Raw genomic sequence first — 23,621 nt, 5'->3', positions numbered from 1 at the left:
CCAAATCATCCACAATAACATAATCATATCAAATCATCCACAACAACATAATCCCAAATCATCCACAACAACATAATCATTCTCAAATCACAGATCAAATGAACAAATTATCCTCAACAAACAATCATTCACAAATTAAGAGGGAAAAAGGAAAAAAAGAAAGAAAATAATTCCCACGGCGACCACCATGGCCGCCCTCCGTGCCGACCGGTGCCCTCCTCGTGTGACGGCTCCACCGGCCGCCGCCGTCTGCCACTGCTAGGCACGGCCCTCCGCGCCGGTCGCCCGCGGAAGAGAAGAAGAAATGGAGGGAGGAGTGGAGGAGGAGGAGGAGGAGGAGAGGGGATAAGGAGGATGCGCTGGAAGAGATAAGATCAAGGTTGGGAGAGGAGGCACACGACTCGATTTTTTTAATCTTGGTCCCAGTTGTTATAACCAACCGGGACTAAATATGGATCTTTAGTCCCGTTTGGTAACACACCAATTGAGACTAAAGATCATCTAAGTTCCGTGGTAGTTTTAAACCGGGACAAAAAAGATATTTAGTCCTGGTTAATATTGGAACGGGACTAATGTAATTTTTGGCCAACCTAGCAAAGATCAGTTCTCTACTCAAGAGGATCTCCTTGTACCTTGCTATTGCCATCGTATCCTGATTCCTGAAGAGCTTGCACCTGCAGCAGCAGACAGACGCCGTGCATCCATGCCTCCATGACGGCTATGAGAGGCGAGGGTCCAACCGATTATCAGCGAAAAAGTTCAGGCAGAAACTATTTTGGAAGGCTGGAGACTCGATTTTATATTTATGTTTTTCTTCGGTGGAGGAGGGCCACCAGTAGAACGATAACAAATGGGCGTATGCCACGTAGCGGGAACAGGGATGGGAACACAAAGGCACAGCCCGAGAGAGGCGTTTTTGTTGGACCAATTTTGCACCTATCCGATAAAAGCGAGAAATCCGTTCGTTTTCGCAGCAAATCGGCCAGTCTGGACTCTGGAGGCTCTCGCTCGCTCTTATCGATCGATACGACCAGACCGGAGGCCATCTCACTCCAGAGCTCGCGGGATTTTTTGACTTGAAAATAGCGTGATCGCCTCTCATGTCATGCAGATATCGTGATGCGTGAGAAGAAACCGTCTATCCTCCTATAAACTCTCGAGCATGCAGTCCGTTGTGCATTCGTGCAACGCGGTTAAGTTAGTTGTTGTTGCGATCCATAGAGCTAAACCCCTAACTAGTAACTACCCAGAGAGAACTGATAAGGCCAGTGTCGAGCTAGCCAGCTGACGGCCGCCACAGTTTGCTTGATCAAGGCTGATCGATCGATCGATGGACATCACCGGCGCGGGCGCTATGGGAGGAGGATCCACGGCCGCCACCGCCGCCGCGGCGGCGGGGGGCGGGTGGAAGACGCCGGTGTCGATGGTGCTGGTGCAGCTGTTCATCACGGGGCAGATCCTGCTGTCCAAGGTGTCCATCGGCGGTGGCATGTTGATCTTCGTGCTGCTTGCGTACAACAGCTTCTTCGCCGTCGTCTTCCTCCTCCCCTTCGCGCTCATCTTCGAGAGGTTTTAATCTTCTCCAGTTTTTATTTGTGTGTGTTTTAAAGAAATTTTACGTTTCTTAAGAAAATACCTCGAGGTACCTAAATATTACACTAAATATTACCTAAATCTGAAGGACCAAATTTTACACCAGAAAATATGTACATCCTGATAATTTCTCAGGATGATGAAATTATCCGTGTTTTTATGATCAGCTTGGCGTGTATATTTGCAGATTTCGCATCTTCAGAATATTTTTTTCTCTTCGGACAAACATTTTACAAAACTAGGATATCGGAATGAGATAATTTATGGTCATCCATTAGTGACTCTTTTCTAAATTTATTGAAAAATCATTTTGTAATGTCAATAATTATAAAATGTATGTCTAGTTTAAGTTGCGAATCAATTGATTCAATAATGAATAACACCACATGTAAACTTCTGATCGAATAAATGGATAACCCTGGAATTAATCACCCGCTAAGAATACTGAATGTGATTGTAATTAAGAAAAGTAATTGGCAGCGGCTGTATGCATTCTAAAATCGGGTTTCATGGTGAAAATTTAATATGCTGCTAATTTGGTTTTGTGTAGAGGCAAGTGGAGGGACATGGATTGGGGTGCATTCGGATGGATCTTTCTCAATGCGTTCATTGGGTATGTACGACATGTGTATCTGAACCTTCAAATTCAGTCAAACTGTCCATAATTATACTTATTATTTAGGAACAAGTCCAAATAACCCCTAAACTTGGAACTGAAGTTCGTTTAGCACTCTAAACTTTAAAACCAGACATTCAACCCCCTAAACTTTATAATACCATTTATATAACCCCTAAGATGGTTTTGCATAGTGGGGTTTTTATCTAATTTATATATAAGTTGGATGAGTTTGATCACATATCATTTTGGAGTAAAATTTTGACTTAAATATTTATTTTTCTACTTATGAGCTCTCACTTACAAACAAGTACCTACATGATAATAGTATGATGTTACTGAATAAGAATAAATTGATGAGTTGTAACTGATGATATGCAAATGTGTTATATTACTTATTTAAAATTGTTCGTTTAAGCTTCCAAAATATACAAAACCATCATCCAAAACCACCTTAAGGGCTGATATGGATGGTATGGCAAAGTTCGGGGGGTTGGATAACTGATTTTAAAGTTTAGGGTGCTAGACGGATTTCCATCTAAAGTTTATGGATGTATTTGGACTTTTTCCTATTATTTATTTATTGTGTGTGTTGATTCGATCGATAGTACATGAAGATCCATTCGTTGACACGTCTCACCTCTATTATTACTCTTCCTATCGTTTTTTCATAAAAAGAGAGTATGGTTTGAATACTATTCGTAACAGTGAGTTAACGTCGAAAAATACCTGTCCTTTGTACGGCTTGTAGGTTGCAACTCACCTACGTGAGAGAAAATTGTAAAATATACCAATAAGCTAGCTGTGTAGACCAGACAATTTTAGATAATTAGTTATTTGGAGGATTTTTTTAAAAAAAATAATTGGTTTGAGACTACTGAGGAAGCACCGCAGCATGATATTAATATATGATGATATTTCAAAAACATGCATGATTGTATAAATATGCCAGCTCCACCTCCTAACAACTCTAGATATGAAATTTTCTCCATTGCAACGATAGCAAACCCAAGTAAATTGGGAGGGAGAAGGATAAATTTACACTAACTTAGCATTAGAACAGAGTGCTCACTTCTTGGTTCTTAACTTCATCACTTCCCTTATGGAAAAGATTGATTTCACTTGTCCTTCCAGTTCCAGGTCTGTGTTGGACTTCGGATTGCCCTCTATTTCCATCTAACCATGTGCATTCAGACAGGCTTTTGCACATAGCATTCAATTTTACAGAACAATTATGTAACACTAAAAGCATATATAAATTTTTAGATTTTTGTTTGTTTCCCTCTGTCTATGTGCATCCAGGCAGCCTATTGCACATGTAATTCATCTTTGCAAAACCATTATGTAACACAAAAGCATATATTTTAAAGCAGAGGTTGATAATATTCTTGATTATATATACTCTGATATTTCTCTCAAAATAGTTCTGGCAAAGCACAGAAGAAAATAATTACACATTTATTAACATTAAAATGTTTTGACTATACACCTTCTGATTTTGGTTGTATTCGCTCCTTCTTAAAATAGTTACCTTACTACAAATGTTACTATATTTTAAAACAGAGGGAGTACACAAGCACATAATTTGTTAGAAGGATCTGTTGCACAAAGCTGCAAACTCTAGATATTTGCTTCAACAACAAAAATGAACTCATAAATCTGCTAAGAGCTTCCTTAGAAGGATAACAGCATAAACTTTGATGAAAGATTTTTTTTTTTCAAAAACAATGATACAAATATAGACCATTAGTCTGTTCAGAGTTGTTGTGATAAATAAAAACTTAGCCTCCAATAATAAGATATTTATTTACTGATAATAGTAGCAATTTGGTGAAAGACTCTACTGCATATAGAGCCACCTTTATTTAAAATAAATAGAAAAGGCAAAGATGAAGACATTGCCTTATTTATTGATAGAGAAGGGGAAATAACATCAACCCAAGCAAGGATAAACACTAAAAAACCATCAATTTGATTATACTCAATAACCAATTTCTTGATGGCTATTTATTACTTCCTGAGACAAATTATTTTTAGTTTTTCTTCTGACATGCCAAAATATGCAGGTACTCTGTGCCAATGAGCCTCTACTACTATGGCCTCAAGGATACCACATCATCCTATTCCGTTATCTTTCTTAATATAACTCCCCTGTTCACCTTCATCCTCTCACTTATGTTCAGGTAAGAGTCTCACTCAACTAGTTGTTGTATACGATGTACTACTTGGTAACTATAGGTTCCAACAACAACAGTTCCATATCATGCAAAAAATAAAAAGTCATACGGGTAAAATTCAAATCGTGTCGCAAAATTAATGTTCCATCTCATTGAAACATATGTATGAACATGATTATAGGTTGGAGGCATTCAAACTTAGAAGCATACCTGGAGTACTGAAGATAGCGAGCATACTGCTTTCCATTGGAGGGACAATGCTTATAAGCCTTTACAAAGGCAAGTCATTGCATCTCTGGGATTCTATCATACAACACCAAAATGAACACAAGTCAGCAACCAATCAGCTAAGAGGAACAATTCTATTGGTTGGCAGCAGCTTCACCTTTGCTTGCTGGTTTCTTATTCAGGTAATCATAAACATTGCTTCTAATAAAGTATATATATTTAGGGTAATTTTTACTTCTTTGAGAAGGTATTTTCTAGTGTAAAACTCGGTACCTTGAGTTACTTAATTTCTTAATGCCCATAAAAATTCTCATACATCTATATATTACAGTAAATTTTATCCCCATACAATGACATCTTATAACTATTGTCACAGTCAAAGATTCTCAAAGTGTATCCATACAAATATTGGTCGTCCATGGTGACATGCTTGGTTGGAGTATTTCAAACCGCATTGGTCGGAATCATATTAAGGAGAGACAAGAGTGCATGGGAGCTAGGATGGAATCTCAACCTTGTTACCATCGTGTACACGGTATACCTTCAACCTTCCTAACCCTTGAAATTAATTTAGTGAGCTAGAACAATAAATATATTTTATAAAATAAGTTTTTTTTTCTCGGTGTTCAGTGATGCTTAAAATAAGAAATCCATTTGCAAAGAACATTTTGTTTTCTGTTTTTTGGTGTCCACTAAAACTTGATTTGTATTAACTAACAAGTTTAGAGTTATGGTATTATTTTGGGAAAGATGAACTTTTAGGGAATGCGTAGGGGACTGTCTTAGGGATTTGACATGAAAAATATTTTGGTGTAGGGGGCACTTGCAACAGCCGGGAAATATATATTGAATTCATGGGCAATAACTAAGCGAGGCCCAACCTATCCCACAATGTTCAGTCCATTATCAGTCGTCTTCACTGTTGTGTTGGATTCAGTCCTTCTAGGAAATGATATTACAATTGGAAGGTCAGTTGCTTTCATTTGTGTCTATCATGCATGTTTAATGTTGCAAAAGGAAAATATATTTGATCAGTTAATGTGGCAAATGTAATCCTTTGCCAAACTGAATAAGACTAAGTTTACATAGCAAAAGGAAAGTAAACCTTGGAAATTTCTTATGCATATTTCCAAGAAATATTATACATAATAATCAGTACAAACAACGGCAAAATGGAGAATCAAAGAAGTCGGTGATGTGAATAGTGCAAGCACTTTCAACAATTGCAGCTTGTCCTTTTCAATTCACTTTTACGTTTACAAAAATTGTGAAGCACACAAAAGATACTAGTATAACATAGATGACTCTTGGAATAATTTCACACAACCACATGTGTTATGGTGCAAGTTATGAAAAACCACAAGAGTTTAGGACTGCACATAACCACAACAATTATGGTATTAATGATTTACAAAACCAAACTCTTACACAAATTTAGCCATTCTTATGTGAACTATTCCACCAATGATTAGCCACACTGACCATGTGCATAAGAATAGCTAAGTTTATTAATAGTGTGCTTTTATGAAAAACTAATATCATAACTGCTAAGGTTAAGTGCCAAATGTCAAACATCTATGGTTTTTTATAATGCAGACCATAAAGCATGTGGTTTTGTGAAATTTACTGTTTTACTTTGTATTCCTCGAAACTATATGAAGTGTATTTGCAGTACAGTTTATTTTTTTGACCATTGGCAGCAATAGATGTAATTGTTCTCCTATTCTCAATGTGCAGTCTTCTAGGCACAGCATTGGTGATTGTCGGGCTCTACCTTTTTCTTTGGGCCAAAGCACGAGAAATGCCTAAGAAGTCAACATAGTATATTCTATACAAGTCCTGGTAGCTAAACAACACATAGGAGTTATTTATGTACACAATGAGATGTATACAGCACAGTTATTTAAATGCGAAAGTATCATATACTTGAGACGGATAGCTTATAATGTTTGTTTATTTGTTGTTAATGGATACTATTGTATTTCATAACACTGTTAAAAGAAAATATTGTTGATCTGCCCCTGTCCTCTTACTACTATTTCTTTACACCTATAAAAGAACATGTTGGTGGCCATGAACTCGTGATTTCCTGGCCATGTCCAATATTACATTCGTTCACTTAGGCCATCTTTGGAAACTACGAATGGCAAAACAAAGTTAGAAAAAGACAAGATTTAGGTAGTTTGCACATGCAAAACATAGGTTAAATCCAAATTTAACCGTTTGGACAGGCTATAGAAAAAACACATGCATAAGAGAGGTAAAACTAAAGAAAATTTTCTATGAGAATGAACATCAATTGAATAAGAGGGTGGTGAACTATGAATCCACCACCAAGTTTCAATAAAATGATCTCAAAGGTTGAAGCCACCACACTTAGACATCATGGCAACATGACTTGAAGGAGCGATGAGCCATCCGTGTCAACTGCGCCCGCTAAGCAATGGTGATTACTTCCGTATTTCATAGTCGACGTTACAAAATATGGATACACAAATAACTAATAATGCAGTATTATATATTTATAGTATGCACCATCATTATTCACAACTCATAATTTAGTGTAAAAGAAGCTTAGAAAATAAATTAAAAACTAAATTATACTTGTAACATTAAATAGAATTAATGATTGCTTTCCGTAGCCTAAAATCCAAGAAAGATGTGAATCAAGATTTAATTTAGTATTGTGCAAGACCGGCACACTTTAACCATAGCAACTTTGATCATGTTTGATCGTCGCATTTCACTACATGCGACACCATAACGGACAGCCAGAGTCCAAAACTATTCCCCTATTTCTATTTTGGCAAAATTTGCCACATGACATCCAAAAATCATGTAATTTGCTAGAAGACACAAAAAAACGCGACACTACCAATGGACACTATAAAATTTGTGTAATTAGCTTTAGAACACCCGAGGCAATATTTTATTATTTTCGGTGAAAAAGAGGAGAGAGAAATTTCAAAAGGACGGAAATGCCCTCAGCCTCAGTACTTGAGATCCCCATCCAACTTCAACTGCGGCGGCGGCTTCAGCTGGTTGCGGCGTTGGGAAGCGACGGCGGTGATGATGGCTCGGCCGGTCATGGCGCACCAGGAGCTCGCCGCGCTGCAGGACCAGCAACACCATGAGTTCCGCGCTACAAGAGCTCGCCGCGCACACCGCGAACTCCGGCGAAGGCGCCACGCTGCCGCCGTGGTGCGTCTCGAAGCTGAGCCCCACGGCGCCGTCGCCGCCGCCGCAGGCCGCGGTCTGCAGGTCCTGTTCTCCACAGACCCGTCGCCATGGATCCAGCTCAAACCTGCACACACATCAACAAGAAACCAATCAACGGCAACAAATCGATCAAATGCAATGCACAAATCACAATGGCGATGGAGCCGCTCGCCACCACCACCCACTGCTGCAGCCGCTCTGCAACGCCGCCACCGCAGCCACGGCGCAGAGCTCGGCCAACCACCGACGCTGCAGCCGCACTAGCAGCTGCCCGCTGCCGCCACGCATCTGTCCGCCACAATGCACCTGTCCGTCGCGCCTCGCCGTCGCCGGCGGTGAGACCCTGGCGGAGCGCCGCCGCTTTTTCCGCAGCGCGCCGAGCCATCCCGGCTCGGGCCGTCGCGCCGTTCCTCCGCTCCGCCGTGTGCGTGAGGAAGAAGAGGATAGGAGAGAGATGTGGACTCCACTTATGATTACCAAATAGTAATCACCCTACTAATTACAAATAAATTAGTCCATGACTCGTAGGCCCAGGTGGTTAAAAACCTATTAAAAATTAGATTAAAGATAGGCTGTCGATGACATGTGGGACCCACCAGTATTTAAAGAAGGAAAGAGAAAGGGCAATCCGGGCATTTAGATAAATATCTCACCCTTTTTTTTTGACCTGGAAATAATAAAATAATATGACCGGTGTCCTACGGCTAATTACACGTTTTTTACGTGTCCTGTGGCAAATTTTGCCTTCTATTTTCTACAGTCCACATTTCATTAGGCCTAACAGTTGTCCACACCACACCACCGCCACGTGTATATATGAGTGTGGAATGCTCAATCGTCCCTGATAATTGTGCCAAACAAGAAATGTTTTTGTTCGTGTGGTTACACTTGGATGAGGGCTATCCAAGGACACTGTACGTCTTTGTAATGTAGGGCAATTGAGAAGAGAGGTGCTTCTTGTCACGTATTAATGCCTGGCAGTTTTTAACATTAATACTAAAAATCTCGCAATATGTGAATCTTCTTTTCCCGATTCGTCATGCGGTGCGTGAGTTTATGACCCCAGTGACCCTTCATCACCCTAGTGACCCCAATGACCCGTCCGAAAATAAGCGCAGCCATGAGTTTCCGTGTCCAACTTTGATCGTTCGTCTTATTTGAAATTTTTTTTTATGATTAGTATTTTTATTGTTACTAGATTATAAAACATGAATAATACTTTATGCGTGACTCATGTTTTTTAGTTTTTTTAAAAAAAATTTCAAATAAGACAAATAATTAAAGTTTAACACAGAAATTTATGGTTGTGCTTATTTTGGGATGGAGGGAGTATAACTATGTCATGGGCTCATGGCTGCCCCTACCCTAGAACATGTCTGACAAACTGCCCATGAACAAAACAACGTAATATCAGTATTGACACCGTGTTTAGTTGCAAACTTTTGTTTCAAACTTCCAACTTTTCCATCACATCAAAACTTTCCTACACACATAAATTTCTAACTTTTCCGTCACATCGTTCCAATTTCAACCAAACTTTTAATTTTAGCGTGAACTAAACACACCCTAAGTTTCCTTGCAATCATGTAACTTTTGGAAGAGCGAACAACAAAGCAGTGCTAAAAGCATCTCCAAGAGACTCTCCAAGCTAAATTTTGGCCATTTTAGCAAAAAATCTCACTCCAACAATCTCATAAAAATCTCACTCTAACAGTCTCTCTACTAGAATGGCTAAGCCAAATAGCTGGCTAAATTCCTCCCCTCAATGGCCAAACTTGGCCAGCCCAAACAGCATAGCTATTCGTGGGTCCCACGCGTAGAGTTTTCTCTCACCCTGCACTACCCGTGTCCTGAGGTTAGGATGCGGCGGTGGGACGGCACGACGGCGAGCATTGCCAAGGCCTCCCGCTCGCCGGCCGCCGGCATCGAGGGCATGAAGGGAGCAGCGGCAGCGAGATGTTGTCATCGCCCCTCTTCCTTGCCGACGCCGTCGCCTTCGCCCTCGACCGCATCCGACGTCGCCACCCGCAACCCTCCCATCGTCGGCCATCCAGCGCCGCTGTCTCCATCCACGCCATCCAGCGTTGCCCCCACCGCCTCCACTCCACGGGTCGTCGTAGAGAGCCACCACCGCCGTTGCTGGCCTAGAGAAGAGGAAAAGGGAGAGAGAGGAGGAAGAAAGTGTAGTAGAGGCTGACGTATGGGTATGGGTCACGGTGTCATAGGCTCATAATGAAGAGTCCGAGAGTGTAAATGGAGAGGCTGTTGGAGTGAGGAATGAGTTTGGCTTGATAAATCAACTGGAGAGCTAGCTATATGGGTGTTTGAAGAGTCCGATTTGAAGAGGTTGTTAGAGATGCTCTTAGACCATGATAATATTAGCAGCATGGATAAAATGTTGTCGATTGAAAACCTAATCAAAAGATTCTCAGAAAATAAATATCACAGGAGAGAACTTGTACATAAGCATCCCAGTTTAACGCAACTTCACCATACCACCACAACTTAATGCTCAAGGCAAATTCCATGATAAAAGGTAACAAATGGAGATTAATATTTACCAGTTAGCAAAACAATGAATATCAGCACCTAGAAATAGCAACAATCCCCGCCCAGCTCTCTGGGTAGCTAAATTTCTTTTTTGAAATATGCTTCCATCACCATAAACAAAATAAACCGGTAATCTGAAATTAATCAAAAACATCGGAATTCTGTTCAGTTTGAGAGTAGTCTCGTAGCCAAATTCAGATGAAGCACAACGCTAACAGACTAACAGGTAATGAACAAATGAAGTCTAATTTTAGTATTACTGATTCAGAAGAGAACAGAGAGAGAGAGAGAGAGAGAGAGAGAGAGAGAGAGAGTCATAATCAGACACTACAGGGGCAAACAATGATTCTTTTTCATTGCCTTCGCATTTAAAGATAAACTGGACAGGAGGATAAACAGTGAGATTATGCATTACCTTCATGCACACAAATATTCTCTTGACAGAAGCCTACTCATATCTACAATTTCCAACCTCTGCAACATGCCATTTCTCAAAGGTACACATGAAAACTGAAAGCAGTTCATCAAAATGAAAATTGTAGAAATATAACTTACGGTTACCTGCCCCACTTTTCTATACATTGACATCCATTATGTGTATCATCAGCTTTCATGTTGCTTGGATGATTTAGTAAACATCATATATGCTATTCTAGCTCCATTTTGGATTTGTGGGACAAAAAATAGAATATGGTATTCGACAATTCAATCCTTCAATGGTTCACAAAGATAAGGCAAACAATCAAACTAATCCACTCTAACATTGGCTCATTATGATCAACATCAAAAGTTTCATGTTGGACTTGCTATACAGCTACTCGTCTCACTATTATTTTTCTCATGTGTCATCATGGTTGTTCCTTTTCTGTAACATTTCCTTCCTCAGATCTTCTGCCTTAATTTCATTTCCATATTTTGAGTAGGCCTCAACCATGATATTATGTATTGCATTACTGGGTACAACATTATTTTGCATCATTTTCTGATACAGATATTCCATTTCATTTAATCTCCCTGCACCACCTAATCCGCTAATAAGTTGATGGTATGTTCTCACCGTAGATTTGATGCCATACTTATGCATTCTTTGCTGAAGATCCAAGGCTTTATCAATATTGCCTCTGTAACAGCATGCTGATATTAAAGTATTATAGCTGACAGCATCAGGTATCAACCTGTGATTACTTAAGCTGTTAATAATTTCCTCAGCTTCAGATATCTGCGACTGGTTGCAAAGGCCTTTTATAAGCAAATTGTAGGTTACTATACTTGGAGATATTCCGTTACTCTTCATCTTCTCAACTAAAATAAAAGCCTGATCATTGGGACCATGCTCTACGTATGCATCTATGATAGCATTGTACACCTGGGCATTTGGTAAAACATCTTTATGAAACATATCATCCAATATAGCTACAGCTTCTGGGATTTTTCCATTCTTACAAAAAGCATTGACAATTGAACCATAGGAGACAACATTTGGTTTTAGCCCATTCTCTTGCATTTCAGAAAGAACAATGAAACATTTCTCAAGTTGCCCAGTCCTTCCATAAGCATCAATCAGCGAATTGAAAGTTTCCACAGTTGGATTCACTCCATTGTCCTGCATCTCCATTAACAGATCTTGTGCATTGGTGATTCTTTCAGCCTTACACAAACCATTGATTAGTGCATTGTAGGTAATGTGATCTGGCTTGATATGCCGCGACTTCATCTGTCCAAAGGTTGAGAAGGCCCCTTCAAGCTCTCCAGTCTGGCAATATCCATTGATCAGAGTGTTATAGATCACCCTTGTTGGGACTAACCCTGCATTTACCAGTGACTGAAGAACCTCTTCAGCAATTGAAACTTTGCCATCCTTACACAGGCCATTCAACAAGATACTACAAGTGTAATCTCCAATTGTCACTCCATTCTTCAAAGATTTTCCAAACAATGAAAGCATTGCCTTTGAGTCACCATTTCTTGAGAGACCATCAAATAAAATGCTATATGTGAAGCCATCGGGCACCATCTTTTGTGATGCCATTTCATCCAACAAGGCTGACGTCTCTCCCATCCTGCCAGCACGGCACAGACCGGACAGGAGCACATTATACGTAATTGCATTCGGCTTCAAGCCATGACACACCATCTGATCCCGCAGCCTGAAACCAGCCTCCAGGTCGCCGCCCTTGATGTGCCCATCAATCATCGTATTGTATGTGATATGATTCGGCAGCACGGCCCTCTCCGTCATTTCATCGAACACCTCAACGGCGTCACCACCCCTCCCTGCCCTCCACATCCCCGCGATGACCACGTTGTACGAGAACGCGTTGGGCGGCGGCGCGCCGTCGCGTCCCATCCGCCGGAGCATCCCGACAGCCTCGCCGAGGTCGCCCGCCGCGACGCACGCCTGGACGGCCTTGTTCCACGCGAACGTGTCCGGGCGCGCCCCGGCGGACGCGAGGATCCCAAACGCGCGGCGCACGTCGGCGTGGCGGCCGAGCGAGAGGAGGGCCTCGAGGAGGAGGTTGCAGGAGGAGAGGGATGGCAGCGGCGCGCGGGCTTCGTCGGCGAGGTCGGACAGAAGCCGGAGCGCGCCGTCGGGGAGGCGGAGCCGCGCGGACGCGACGACGAGGGCGGAGGCGGCGTCGCAGAGGAAGGAGGAGGCCGGATGAGGGTCTCCAGGCGAGGCGGATGCGGATGCGGATGCAGCGGCGGCGGCGGCGGCGGCGAGGGCGTGGTAGAGGTCGGGGACGACGGAGGCGGCGGGCGGCTGCGCGGTGAGGAGGAGAGACTTGGCGAGGTCGACGGAGGCGTGGAAGCGGCCGGCGGCGAGGAGGGAGGCGAGCTCGTGGAGGTGGGTGGCGGCGGCCGCCGCGGAGGTGGAGCAGAGGGAGCGGCGTGGGAGGAGGAGGCGGCGAGACATTTGGGAGGAGCGGCCTTCTTCTTCCTCATCAGTTCCTCTCTCTCCCCAAAGGTTTTTTGGAGTTTGGTGGGGTCTAGGCTGTGTTATCTTCAAACTTTCAAAAATTGCGTGACATTAAATGTTTGAACTTTCGAAAATTAGTCTACGTTTAATACTGTATCCGTATACGTAAAAAAAGTTTGATGGAGAAACTAAACACGGCCTTAGGCCGGGGGTTCTGCAGTGTAGTGTCCGACTTTTATGGCTTTTTTGAAATTCAAAAAATTGATAGGATTCGTTGGACGTAGTTTGTCATTTCTTGACGTTTTTATTGTTTAGTAATGTCGCCACCATCACCACTTCATTAACACCACTTCGGTGGGAGATGGGGAACTAGGGATTGGTGTGCTAGCAGAGCAAAAGAGGGCAGCGAGACGATTTTGCCTTATGCTGGCTAGGGAGATTGGGATGGGTAGAAGATGGATGGGGGAATTTAGGGGCGGCATGAGTGGCTTCGACCTTACAGGAGCTCCGAGGCATTTTCGCGTGCATTGGGCAAGATTTGGCGGCTAGGAGAGGGAGGCGGTGCACAAAGCTGTATGCGGACGGAAGAGGAAGACAAGGCGTTGGGTGCGGCGTTTTCGTGCGGGAGATCGAAAGGGGTAGAGGTGTTTTTGCACAGGGGTGGAGCTAGAGAAAAAATGAGGGGAGTTTCCTGACTTTCTCTGTGTAATAGGTATGTATAATTCTAAAGTGATATTGTACTAAATAGTTGCGTACCCAATACATATAAATATCATCTCTCTAATTGATGGCGATATACAACAAGAAAATGCATAGAAAAATTAAAAATATGTGTATCATAATGAAGAAACCATCTTATAACTTGCCACTTGCCCCTCCGTTGAATGCAAGCAACAAACGCTAACTTAATCAATAATCATGGGTTATGGGTAGTCCAGCAAAATTGAAAGAGGGGAACAACGTGACTTGACTTACCGATTAGATTTTGAGGCTGCGGCCTGCGGAGGTGGTCTAGGTGGAGTAGGTGGCAAACGACGAACTGATGGCCGACGTCGGGCATGGTAGGGGTAGGCGATACCGGCGGCCGACACAAGGGCACTAGGGCAGGTTGCACTGCCACAGGCATCCAGGGCTGATCCAGGTGATATGGACATCTCCATGTCGGGCAAGATCAGCGGTAGATCGAGACGGCGAGAGATTGAGAGGCGAGGGATGAGTCACGCGTTTTGATTTTTGGAAGATGGAACGATGCCGCCCTGATTTCTGGTCGCCGATTCGCCGCCCTGGCTCCCTGATTAGTTGTCGCGCGCGCATGGATCGATCAAAACACGTGCAGTGCGACTCCTCATCTCCTCTCGGCTGGGCCTTCTCCACCAATATAGAATCTATGGGCTGGCCAGCTGGGCCTTATCGAGTAGAAGTTTTGGGCTAGACAAATGGAGGGGTTCCTCAGTTTGGGCTAGAGGGGTGCCCATGTGGTGGAGGTATAGGGGTTACAAGCTATTTCGAATTTTAGGTCGGGTTCCTGGGCACCCCCCAAGGTCTATTGGGCTCCGCCCCTGTTTTTGCATGCAAGAGAAGGAAGAAAACCGAGAGAGGCGGCAGTGTTTGCTTCGGCGCGCGAGGGCTGAGAGGAGAATAGGGGATCCATGTGTGGTGAGGTGGGCGGAGGGGATCGAGAGGGTTTTATGTGGGACCCATATAAACACATTTTTTATCGTATCTTATGGCTGCACGCGAGCGATACAGTTTGGGGAGCTGTGCACGCGTCGGTGCTAAAACAAGCGCCCACTTGTTTCTTTCTCTACGATTTTCTTTCCTTAATCCCAGATTAAGCTGATTAACAAGTTTTGGAGCTGGCTTAATAATGCTATTTTACTGCTCTAAGGGCCTGTAGCCTAGTGGTTACAAGAGCCTCAGTAGCACCTTAGATCCTGGGTTCGACTCCCTGTGGAAGCGAATTTTCCAGGATTTAACGGCTTTGTGCTTTCAGTGGTAGGCGACGTACCCGTCGACAGCGAGGCGCCCATGGTGACTTCGTCAATCTCCAAGATGGATTTGCCGGCCCAGTCTTCGAAAATGCTCACAGGGGTAGGGTTTGCGTGCGTTCATAGGGGTGAGTATGCGTACGTTGTACTGTGTAATTAAAAAAAAAACTAATGATAGTCATACTAGCAAAAGTGATGAGGTGGCAAATAAATACGTGGACAAAAGTAGCGTGTGACTAAATAGTGACCAAGTATACATAATCTTCTATACTACTCCCTCTGTCTCAAAATATAAGAACCATCTGATCCTACGTTCTTATATTTTAGGATGGAGGGAGCAATAAGCAGCACCTGCTTCTTCCGATCGAAGTAGTATCCAAGTATTTTCAGGTTTTTTCTTGAAATCATTTGAGCATTGGAAGTATTTTTAACAATTCAAAGATCATTTCAGTGATTATTTTAATTGGAAAAGGTTTTTAAATCCTCTCCTAAGCCGTTGGGTTGATTTTAGCCCAACATCTCTCTCCCTCGCGCGCGTGCTGTGCAGCCCAAGCCAAGTCGAGCTGCTCTGATCTGTTATCAGCCAGCCGAAAGTCTAATTTGCCTCCCTCCTTCAATCGGGCCGAGGAAATGAAGCCCGGCAGGAAGTCTGTTTTGTATCCCTCTGCTACAGTGTCGCCCCTAACCTCCAGCCGGTCGATCTCCTCCCTGCCGTGCCCGTGTACAGCGCCGCCTCCCCACCAAATTCGTCCTCTCCGTTGCTCCTCTTTCCAAATTAGTTGTGGGAATAGATTCCTCTCGATCTCCTCTATCTTGTCCCCAAGAAACCCCCTTGAATCCCGTGGTATATCGCGTGGATTCGACGCGGTTTTGAGTTCCTATTTTCCGGCGAACCCTAACTAATCCGTCGCCTATTCCATCCGTTCCCAAGCCGATCTCTCCCTCTTCCGGCTATAAATAGCATCCCCTAACCGTCCTCTTCCGTTTGCCTCTAGTCCCAAGTTGAGCCGTCGCCCGTAGCGCCGTCGCCACGTTGTCTTAGCCGCCGCCGTCGCTGGCGATCCTCCGGTCGCATCGCGCCGCCGCTAGCGCTGTCGCCGTTGCCGTCCGTCGCCGCCTTCGGGTGCGCACGGAGGAGGAGTACCTTGTCCGCCCCTTGGCAGCCGCCGAAGACCGCCGGAGCGCCGTCGTCGTTGTTGAGCCGAACCGTGCCGCCGTTGAACCTCGTCGCCGGTCGTCGTTCGTCATCGTTCGTCGTAGTTTCTTGCACCGGTGAGTTCGCGTCGTCGTCCTCTTCGCGTAGGTGTCCTCGGATAGCCCAACCGAGCTCTCTTTTGCCGGTGGTCGCTTGGAAGCAGTGCCATGGCCGGCGATGACGTCAGCGATGACGTCATAAATCCATTTTTCTTAGTTTCTTTATTAGATGAAAATCGATTAAACTTCGGAAATTCATAACTAAATCATCGTAACTCGGATTTGAGTGGTTCAAGTTGCTAAATTCATCTAAAATCGAGATCTACATGTTGAAAATATCCACATGTACTGTTTATGCTTGTTTTTTTTATTGTTTTGTTGATTTTGTTCTTTTGCTTTAGTTTCCGACGTTCCGGAGGAGAGCATTTTCGTTGAGGAAGGTTCGGAAGTGTTTGCGGAAGGTCAAGGAAAGTCACACAGATCCCAAATAACCCTTTGAGCATGTTGAACCTGTTTAAAGCTATTGTTTTATTTCAACTTATGCATTATTTTCGAATGTCACCGGGTGGTGAGCCTTTCCCAATTAATTAATAGCCGAAGATGACTTTATTTTCCTATGGGTTATAATTTGATTAGCTAGAACCTTATATATTGGTTTGGTTCAGCTAAATGCTATATATATATAATTGCTTAGCCATGCTTAGAAACATTAGCTCATTAATGGGATGAATCATATATACTACATTATTATTCATGATTATATTTAATGGTAGCTCACGATGGTTAACCGTGTTATGATAATTAATTGATAATTAAAACTTGATAATGGTGGGTTGTGAGCACATGGTTTTGAAGGTCGTGCTCATGGCAATTAAGGACCGGTTCGCGAGCTACTGTTGTGAGACATTAACCGTGCCAACCATAAGCCAGCGTGGGCAACGGCTTTACCTTTTGTATAACATGATTCATTGCGGGGTGCCAGACTGTGAAGCGGCAAGAAGTCTGTGGGGGTCGCTGGGGAGTCCATGCCTCTGGTTATATTTATAGAGGGGGTGATTATGATCCAGGAATGGTGCACTGTGGTGAGTTGTGTTGTGCAGGGGTATTGTCACAGCCTCTATTCGGGTACTTTCCAGTATCGCGACGCATGGTAGACATAATGTTGAGGCTGTGTCTTGTGGGTACAGTGGTACACCTCTGACCAGAGTAAAACTATTCGAATAGCCGTGCCCGCGGTTATGGGCGAGTTGAGCAATGTTTTTCGTGATTAGTCTCACATCTCTCACAATAATTATTGATGCTATAACTGGTAATAATTTGCTTAGCTCCTGGTTTAGAGTTAGATCTGTGCAGCCGGGTTTGGTTGTTCAGGATGGTTGGGCCTGAGCAGCATGGGTGTGTTGTTCAGTGTTGATTAAAATTGATGATTACTCTATTGTTTTACTACTCTTAAATCTTTGCTAAATGCTGCTTTTGCAAATGAGACTATATTATGCCATCATTTGGTATCCTTGTGCACTTGTATATTTGCTGTATGGCTTGTTGAGTATGTCATATGCTCATTTTTGTAATAATCAATCAACCTCAGTTGAAGAAAAAGGATCTAGAAGGAGAAGACATTTGGTTTATACCCCAGTTGAGTTGCCTGTGGGAGTGGAGCTGAAGCCATCGCTAGACCGTTAATTCCGCTGTTGTTTTTCTTTTCTTCTGTAATTATGTAACGTTATTATTATAATGGATTCGTATATTAAATTGTCAGTTTGTGTACCTCGGCTAATTCCTGGACGAGGGTTTTATGCACAAATAAGTTCGGGAATTACTAGTGAATTTCCGGGCGTGACATAGCCTCCTCCTACTAAATGAGTACATCTTCTGTCCCAAAATAAGTTCATTAGTAAATTTATATATCCAACGTTTGACCATCCGTCTTATTTAAAATATTTTTATTGTTATTAGATTATTAAACATGAATAGTACTTTATGCATGCCTTAGTTTTTTTTTATAGTTTTTCATATTTTTTTTAAATAAGACATAAACCCACAAATATTTTGAGACGGGGGTGCTGACAGGAAGAAAGATGCAAAGAAAATGATAAACGAAATACATACACAAATATGTGTATAGATAATCTAATAGTAATAGCTAACTATTGTACACAATACCTCTTCTTAAGTTAACTCTATTGCTGATGTGGATGTTTTAGGCTAATTACTGATTACAGTACACTATTAACTTTGCTCTAAGAGCACTCCAATACAGTGACGACCTCATATGTCACGTGGAATATACTACTATCATATATGAGCCATTCATTGAGACAACAAAGGCTACTTTACGCCTTGTCTAGATTCAAAGTTTGATCTTCAAATTTTCAATTTTTTGTCACATCGAAATTTTCTATACATATAAACTTTCAACTTTTTCGTCACATCGTTTTAATTTCTTTAAACTTCTAATTTTGACGTGGAACTAAACACACACTTAATGTGTTTTCTTTCCATATATCATTACTTGTACGTCAGCCCTTTCAATGTTCCTTTTTTTTTTTGACAGGAAACAATAGGAGAGAGGCTCCTACTGTGCTAATAAATATATTAATAATATAAGGAGTTTAATAAATATATTAATAATATAAGGAGTTTATGTACAGAGAAATATTTACAATGGAAATAGAGAATTTACAGAAGAATTAGAAAATAGAGTCAATCCATGATTGATAGGAAGGTTTATCCTCCTCCAGTCCTCCTTCACTCTTTGCCTAAGAAGAGTGAAATCCTCTCTGAAAGCATACTTCTGGTTATTGAAAGATGAATGAATATTGTCAAAGATGAGCGTATTTCTTTTGGTCGATATCTGCCAGCAGGCCGTGCCCACCACTTCAACAAAAAACGGCTTGTTAAAATTAATATAAGCTGTTTCCTCATCCCAGTTGATACCAATGAAATTCCAGCACACCTTGGCATAAGGACAACCAAAAAACAAATGAACCATATCTTCCAAAACCCCTGGCATGCACATTCTACAGGATGGACCATCTTATAATCAAATAAGTTTTAGACCTATGGACTTTGAAAAAACCACGGATGTACATGTCAGCCACTCTTTCACTCTCTTTTCACCCCTCACCTCTAATCCCTCCCTATATAGGTCCCGTTCTAAGATTTTGATTTTCGTGCCACGCTTTTCAGATTGCTAAACGTGTGTTTCGCACGAAAACTTTCTATATGAAAGTCGCACTAAAATATCATATTAATTTATTTTTTAAGTTTGTAATAACTAAAACTCAATAAATCATACGTTAATACCATCTCGTTTTGCGTAAAAAAAACTTAATCTTCATCTTCATCTTGAGAAGAAAAGAACACCACCATAGTTCACGTCCTTTCCCCTCTGCTATCATTTCCTCCTCACCACTGCCCCGCTGCCCCCTCAAATGAGGTGGTAGAGCCCGCACCATCCTCTTCTTCATCTGGTGCTGCAAATCAATGTTATCTCTTTAATCCCCTTCTCCTTCAAGTACTCTAGACAAGTCGACGAGTCCCCCGCCTCCATCGCCACCAACCTCCAGGACCGATGAGCGGATCTAGCGATGTGGTTGGTGAGCTCTGGGACCAACAAACGGCATGACTACTCAATCCAAGCAGCGAGGCGAGCTGATGCTTGTCAGAGTTGGCCGCACCAGAGGTGGTCGAGGACAACCTCCAACTTCCAAATTAGGCGCAAATGAGGGGATGAGCTCGCCGGCTTATGAGTGGCAATAGGCTCCTCTCCCTCCTCTGTTGCCCTCGTTCTCTTCTCCTATCATGTTCACCGTGTCATTGCTGTTCGGGTAGGGTTAAGGTGGAGATAAGGGTGTGGACCACACTACGGGAGCATGACCTCACCTAATACGGTGTCCCGATGCGTTCGTCCCCTAAGGCCTTGTTCGGTTAATCCTCATAAGGGAGGGATTTGGAATTATTATATGGTGTGAAATTATTCTCCCTCAATCCCCTACAAACCGAACGAGACCTAACAGGGACATGGATCATTCTCGAAATAGGGTTCGACTCCTACGTGGCGAGCCTATGCCTCGTCTTGTAGGAGCATTGGGCAAGGCGTATGAAAGCACAAATTGCCTGACAAATCGGCATGTTGCAATTTGCAAATATTTGCCCACAATTTCCGTTCCGCAGTTATTTAGCGAATCCGCTTAAAAAATAGCCAGCTCAACACATCTCGCGGTACTGACATCTTAGACACTTTCGCCATCCCTTTCCACTACTGCTACTATTGCACAGCCGCACAACCCGACATCCCCTGCTGGCACAAGAACAGATTAATTTTCGGCTCGATCGACGCCATCTTCTATTCATTCGATCTTGCAATCACAAATAATAAAAGCAGCTCAACGAGCCTAGATCCAAGATCGAAAATCCTTCGGATGGATCGCAAACTGAGTCACCAAACGCTTCTGATCTTGAGCTACGAGACATGTCCCAGCATTTGAATCATATTTGAATCACAAATTTTGTAGTAGTATGTACTACAAGTATAAGTAAACAATCCAAAATTGTTGTGTGTTGTAGCGTTGATCCGTCACAATGAACAAACAAATCCCCTATCTAACCAAGCGAAACCACGCGACAAGGATCGTGTAGAGTGGATCGGAGCGGCAGCGAAACGCGGGCGGCTACCGTGCCGGCGCCGGCGCGGTCGCCGCGACGCCGCCGGCGCCGCGGCGGCGCAGCGCGTTGGTGTAGTTGATGATGGAGTTGATGCGCTGCAGCTTGAGGTCCTCCCTGAACTGCTTGATGAACCGCTCGGCCCGCGCGTTCACCTCCGCCTTCCCTTCCTCTACCTCCTCTGCCCGCGCCCGCCGCGGCTTGGCGTCCGCCGCCTTCGCCGCCGCCGCGGCATCTGGTGCGGAACGCGGCGAGCGCGCCTGCGCCTGCTGGGCCAGCGCGTACGCCTCGTCCAAGCTGATGGACTCCTCCTCCTCCTCTGCTTCCGCCTCTTCTTCCTCGTTCTTGATCGCCGCCGCTGTTGCGGCGGCCACAGGCGAGCTCCGTGGCGCCGCCATGGACGGCGTCGTCGCCGCCACGACCTCCCTCACCGGCGCCGGCGGCTCCGGCCGGAACGGCGCCGCCGCGACGGCCTCCACCAACTCCTCCTCTGCCTCACGCGGGTAGTAGAAGTAATCGGACCCCGACGAGACGTCGCCGTGGACGTGGAGCGGCGTGGCGCTGTAGTCGCCGGAGAGGTACTGGAAGGGGAAGTTGGCGACGGACCGGAGCCTCTCCATTACAACGGTCGACGCGGTGCGCGCCAGCCTCCGCCGCGCCGCCGACGACGGCGTCGAGGTCGTCCCGCCCACGCCCTGCCCCAGCCACGACACGACGGCGATGGCGCCGACGATGACGTTCAGGAACACGAACCACGCCGCCCCGGAGCTGAGCCACGACAGCATCTGCACCACCGCCATAGACGACGACGACGATCGATGATCCAATCCAAGAAACTCACCTCACAGCTGAGTGAGCTCGATCTGTTCGACCGGTGAATCGAATCGGAGGAAAGGCGATGATGAGATGAGATGGGTGGGTGGGTAGCGAGCTCAGGTGAGCTGGGCACATGGTTATATAGGCAGGTGAGTGTGTGTCTGTTCGTGGAGAGGTGGGTGAGAACGGCAGGAGAAGAAAGGCGGCACCGCGTCGCGTCGCGCGCCGCCGCGTCCACGGTTGGCATCGCGTGGCTCGTAGCGGCAAGTTGGCAACCGCTTTCTGCTATTCTATCAGCGGCAGAGAGCAAAGCTGCGGACCATGCAGCAGCAGCAGCAGCGGCAGCGGCAGCGGCAGGAAGATTCATGTGCGTGTACAGGTGATAGTAGATAGTACTAGCGTGCAAGGCTTGTTCTGCTCTAGGAGTTAATGAACTGGATCATGCAGAGTCTTGAAGAAAAAATGAACTTGATATCAAGCCAGACGTGACAGCCAGCGACATGTCGGCATTTAGCTGGTTTGATGGAGTATTTAGGGTGTGTTTAGTTGGCGAAAGAAAATTTGGGGTGCCACATCGGATGACCAGATGTCGGAAAGTGTTTTCGGACACAAATGAAAAAACTAATTTTATAACTTGTCTGGAAACCGCGAGACAAATTTATTAAGCTAATTAATCTATCATTAGTATATGTAGGTTACTGTAGCATTTATGGCTAATCATAGACTAATTAGACTCAAAAGATTCGTCTCGCGATTTCCATACAAACTGTGCAATTAGTTTTTTCTTTTTATCTATATATAATGTTCTATACATGTGTTCAAAGATTCGATATAATGTTTTTGGAAAAAAAATTGGAAACTAAATCAAGCCATACTAGTTTTGACTCTGAGTTGTCGAGGCTTTGACCATTTGGAAAATCTAATTAGATACATATCATTAGATTTGTAATCAATTGAACTCAACTGATTATATTAATTGTCTAGTAGTATTAAATTTAAATTAAATTTGTCTACTAGTAATTAGCAAGAGGGAGATAACTAATAGAGATTGAGTAAAGCTGGTGAGTTTTCAGGAGCGGAGGGAGCAATTTGCAGGTTTTTTTGGCTGTTCTTGTGAAACTACTGAATTTGTTTTTACGCGAGTCAAACAACTCAATTAGTATTCAACATGGAACCGTGTTAGTACTCAACAGGGAACCGTGTTAATATATAGGTGGCGTTTAGCGTAGTAGCGTACTACTGTACACTATTACTCTCTCGTTATCATCTACGGAGTACAGCTGCATGGCCATCCAGGTGGAAATCGTTGGGAATCGTTATCTTGCAAACAACTTCACCTGACATGTAAATTTAAAATTAATTGTTACCTACTCGTAGGTTCTTCTGTTCCTCATTTGACTCGTGACCTGCAAAGTTCAAAGCCATCATGCATTGTATATGCCCAATACCAAGATCATGATGGCCGGTGAACCTCTGTAGATTATTTGCAAAGTTAATCCGTGTCTATCGAGTGAAACATATACTATTCTGCTACACGCTATTCGCCTGTCAATTAGCTAGTAACTTTTCCCCGCAAAAAAAAAAAAATAGGTACTAACTTTGATACTTTATGCTACACGTCTGCTTGATGCTAAACTGGTGCCTTCGTGCGAGGAAAA

At 43.7% G+C, this 23,621-nt stretch overlaps 3 protein-coding genes across 5 annotated transcripts; 1 reads left to right on the top strand and 2 right to left on the bottom strand.

Annotated features, from left to right (window-relative positions):
* The first annotated feature begins 1,193 nt into the window (after positions 1-1,193).
* On the top strand, positions 1,194-6,552 carry LOC127782762 (WAT1-related protein At5g64700-like). 3 transcript variants are annotated; one of them, XM_052310030.1, is made up of 7 exons: positions 1,194-1,569; positions 2,144-2,206; positions 4,276-4,392; positions 4,568-4,796; positions 4,991-5,149; positions 5,431-5,582; positions 6,352-6,552. In XM_052310030.1, the coding sequence occupies exons 1-7, from the start codon at positions 1,331-1,333 to the stop codon at positions 6,434-6,436; spliced, it is 1,044 nt and encodes a 347-aa protein (XP_052165990.1). In that variant the 5' UTR covers positions 1,194-1,330; the 3' UTR covers positions 6,437-6,552. The 3 variants fall into 3 exon arrangements, with proteins under 3 accessions (XP_052165990.1, XP_052165991.1, XP_052165992.1); XM_052310031.1 differs by lacking the exon at positions 2,144-2,206; XM_052310032.1 differs by lacking the exon at positions 5,431-5,582.
* A 4,234-nt stretch (positions 6,553-10,786) lies between these two features.
* LOC127781464 (pentatricopeptide repeat-containing protein At5g12100, mitochondrial-like) lies at positions 10,787-13,330 on the bottom strand. The gene has a single exon (XM_052308418.1). It carries the CDS (start codon positions 13,295-13,297, stop codon positions 11,222-11,224), a length of 2,076 nt encoding a protein of 691 aa, XP_052164378.1. The 5' UTR covers positions 13,298-13,330; the 3' UTR covers positions 10,787-11,221.
* A 7,612-nt stretch (positions 13,331-20,942) lies between these two features.
* On the bottom strand, positions 20,943-22,141 carry LOC127782654 (uncharacterized). Its single transcript, XM_052309923.1, has one exon. It carries the CDS (start codon positions 21,945-21,947, stop codon positions 21,156-21,158), a length of 792 nt encoding a protein of 263 aa, XP_052165883.1. The 5' UTR covers positions 21,948-22,141; the 3' UTR covers positions 20,943-21,155.
* Positions 22,142-23,621: the final 1,480 nt, after the last annotated feature.

This window comes from Oryza glaberrima, chromosome 8 (assembly GCF_000147395.1).
Source record: "Oryza glaberrima chromosome 8, OglaRS2, whole genome shotgun sequence".
Taxonomy (NCBI): Eukaryota; Viridiplantae; Streptophyta; class Magnoliopsida; order Poales; family Poaceae; genus Oryza; species Oryza glaberrima.
This window is presented reverse-complemented; position numbering and strand designations above follow the sequence as displayed.

Bases quoted from the DNA above. Each gene is read 5' to 3' on its own strand.
- LOC127781464 (XM_052308418.1), bottom strand. From the start codon at position 13,297: ATGTCTCGCCGCCTCCTCCTCCCACGCCGCTCCCTCTGCTCCACCTCC.
- LOC127782654 (XM_052309923.1), bottom strand. From the start codon at position 21,947: ATGGCGGTGGTGCAGATGCTGTCGTGGCTCAGCTCCGGGGCGGCGTGG.
- LOC127782762 (XM_052310030.1), top strand. From the start codon at position 1,331: ATGGACATCACCGGCGCGGGCGCTATGGGAGGAGGATCCACGGCCGCC. The intron at 4,797-4,990 runs GTAATCATAAAC...CTATTGTCACAG, and splicing joins CTTGCTGGTTTCTTATTCAG to TCAAAGATTCTCAAAGTGTA. The intron at 5,583-6,351 runs GTCAGTTGCTTT...CTCAATGTGCAG, and splicing joins AATGATATTACAATTGGAAG to TCTTCTAGGCACAGCATTGG.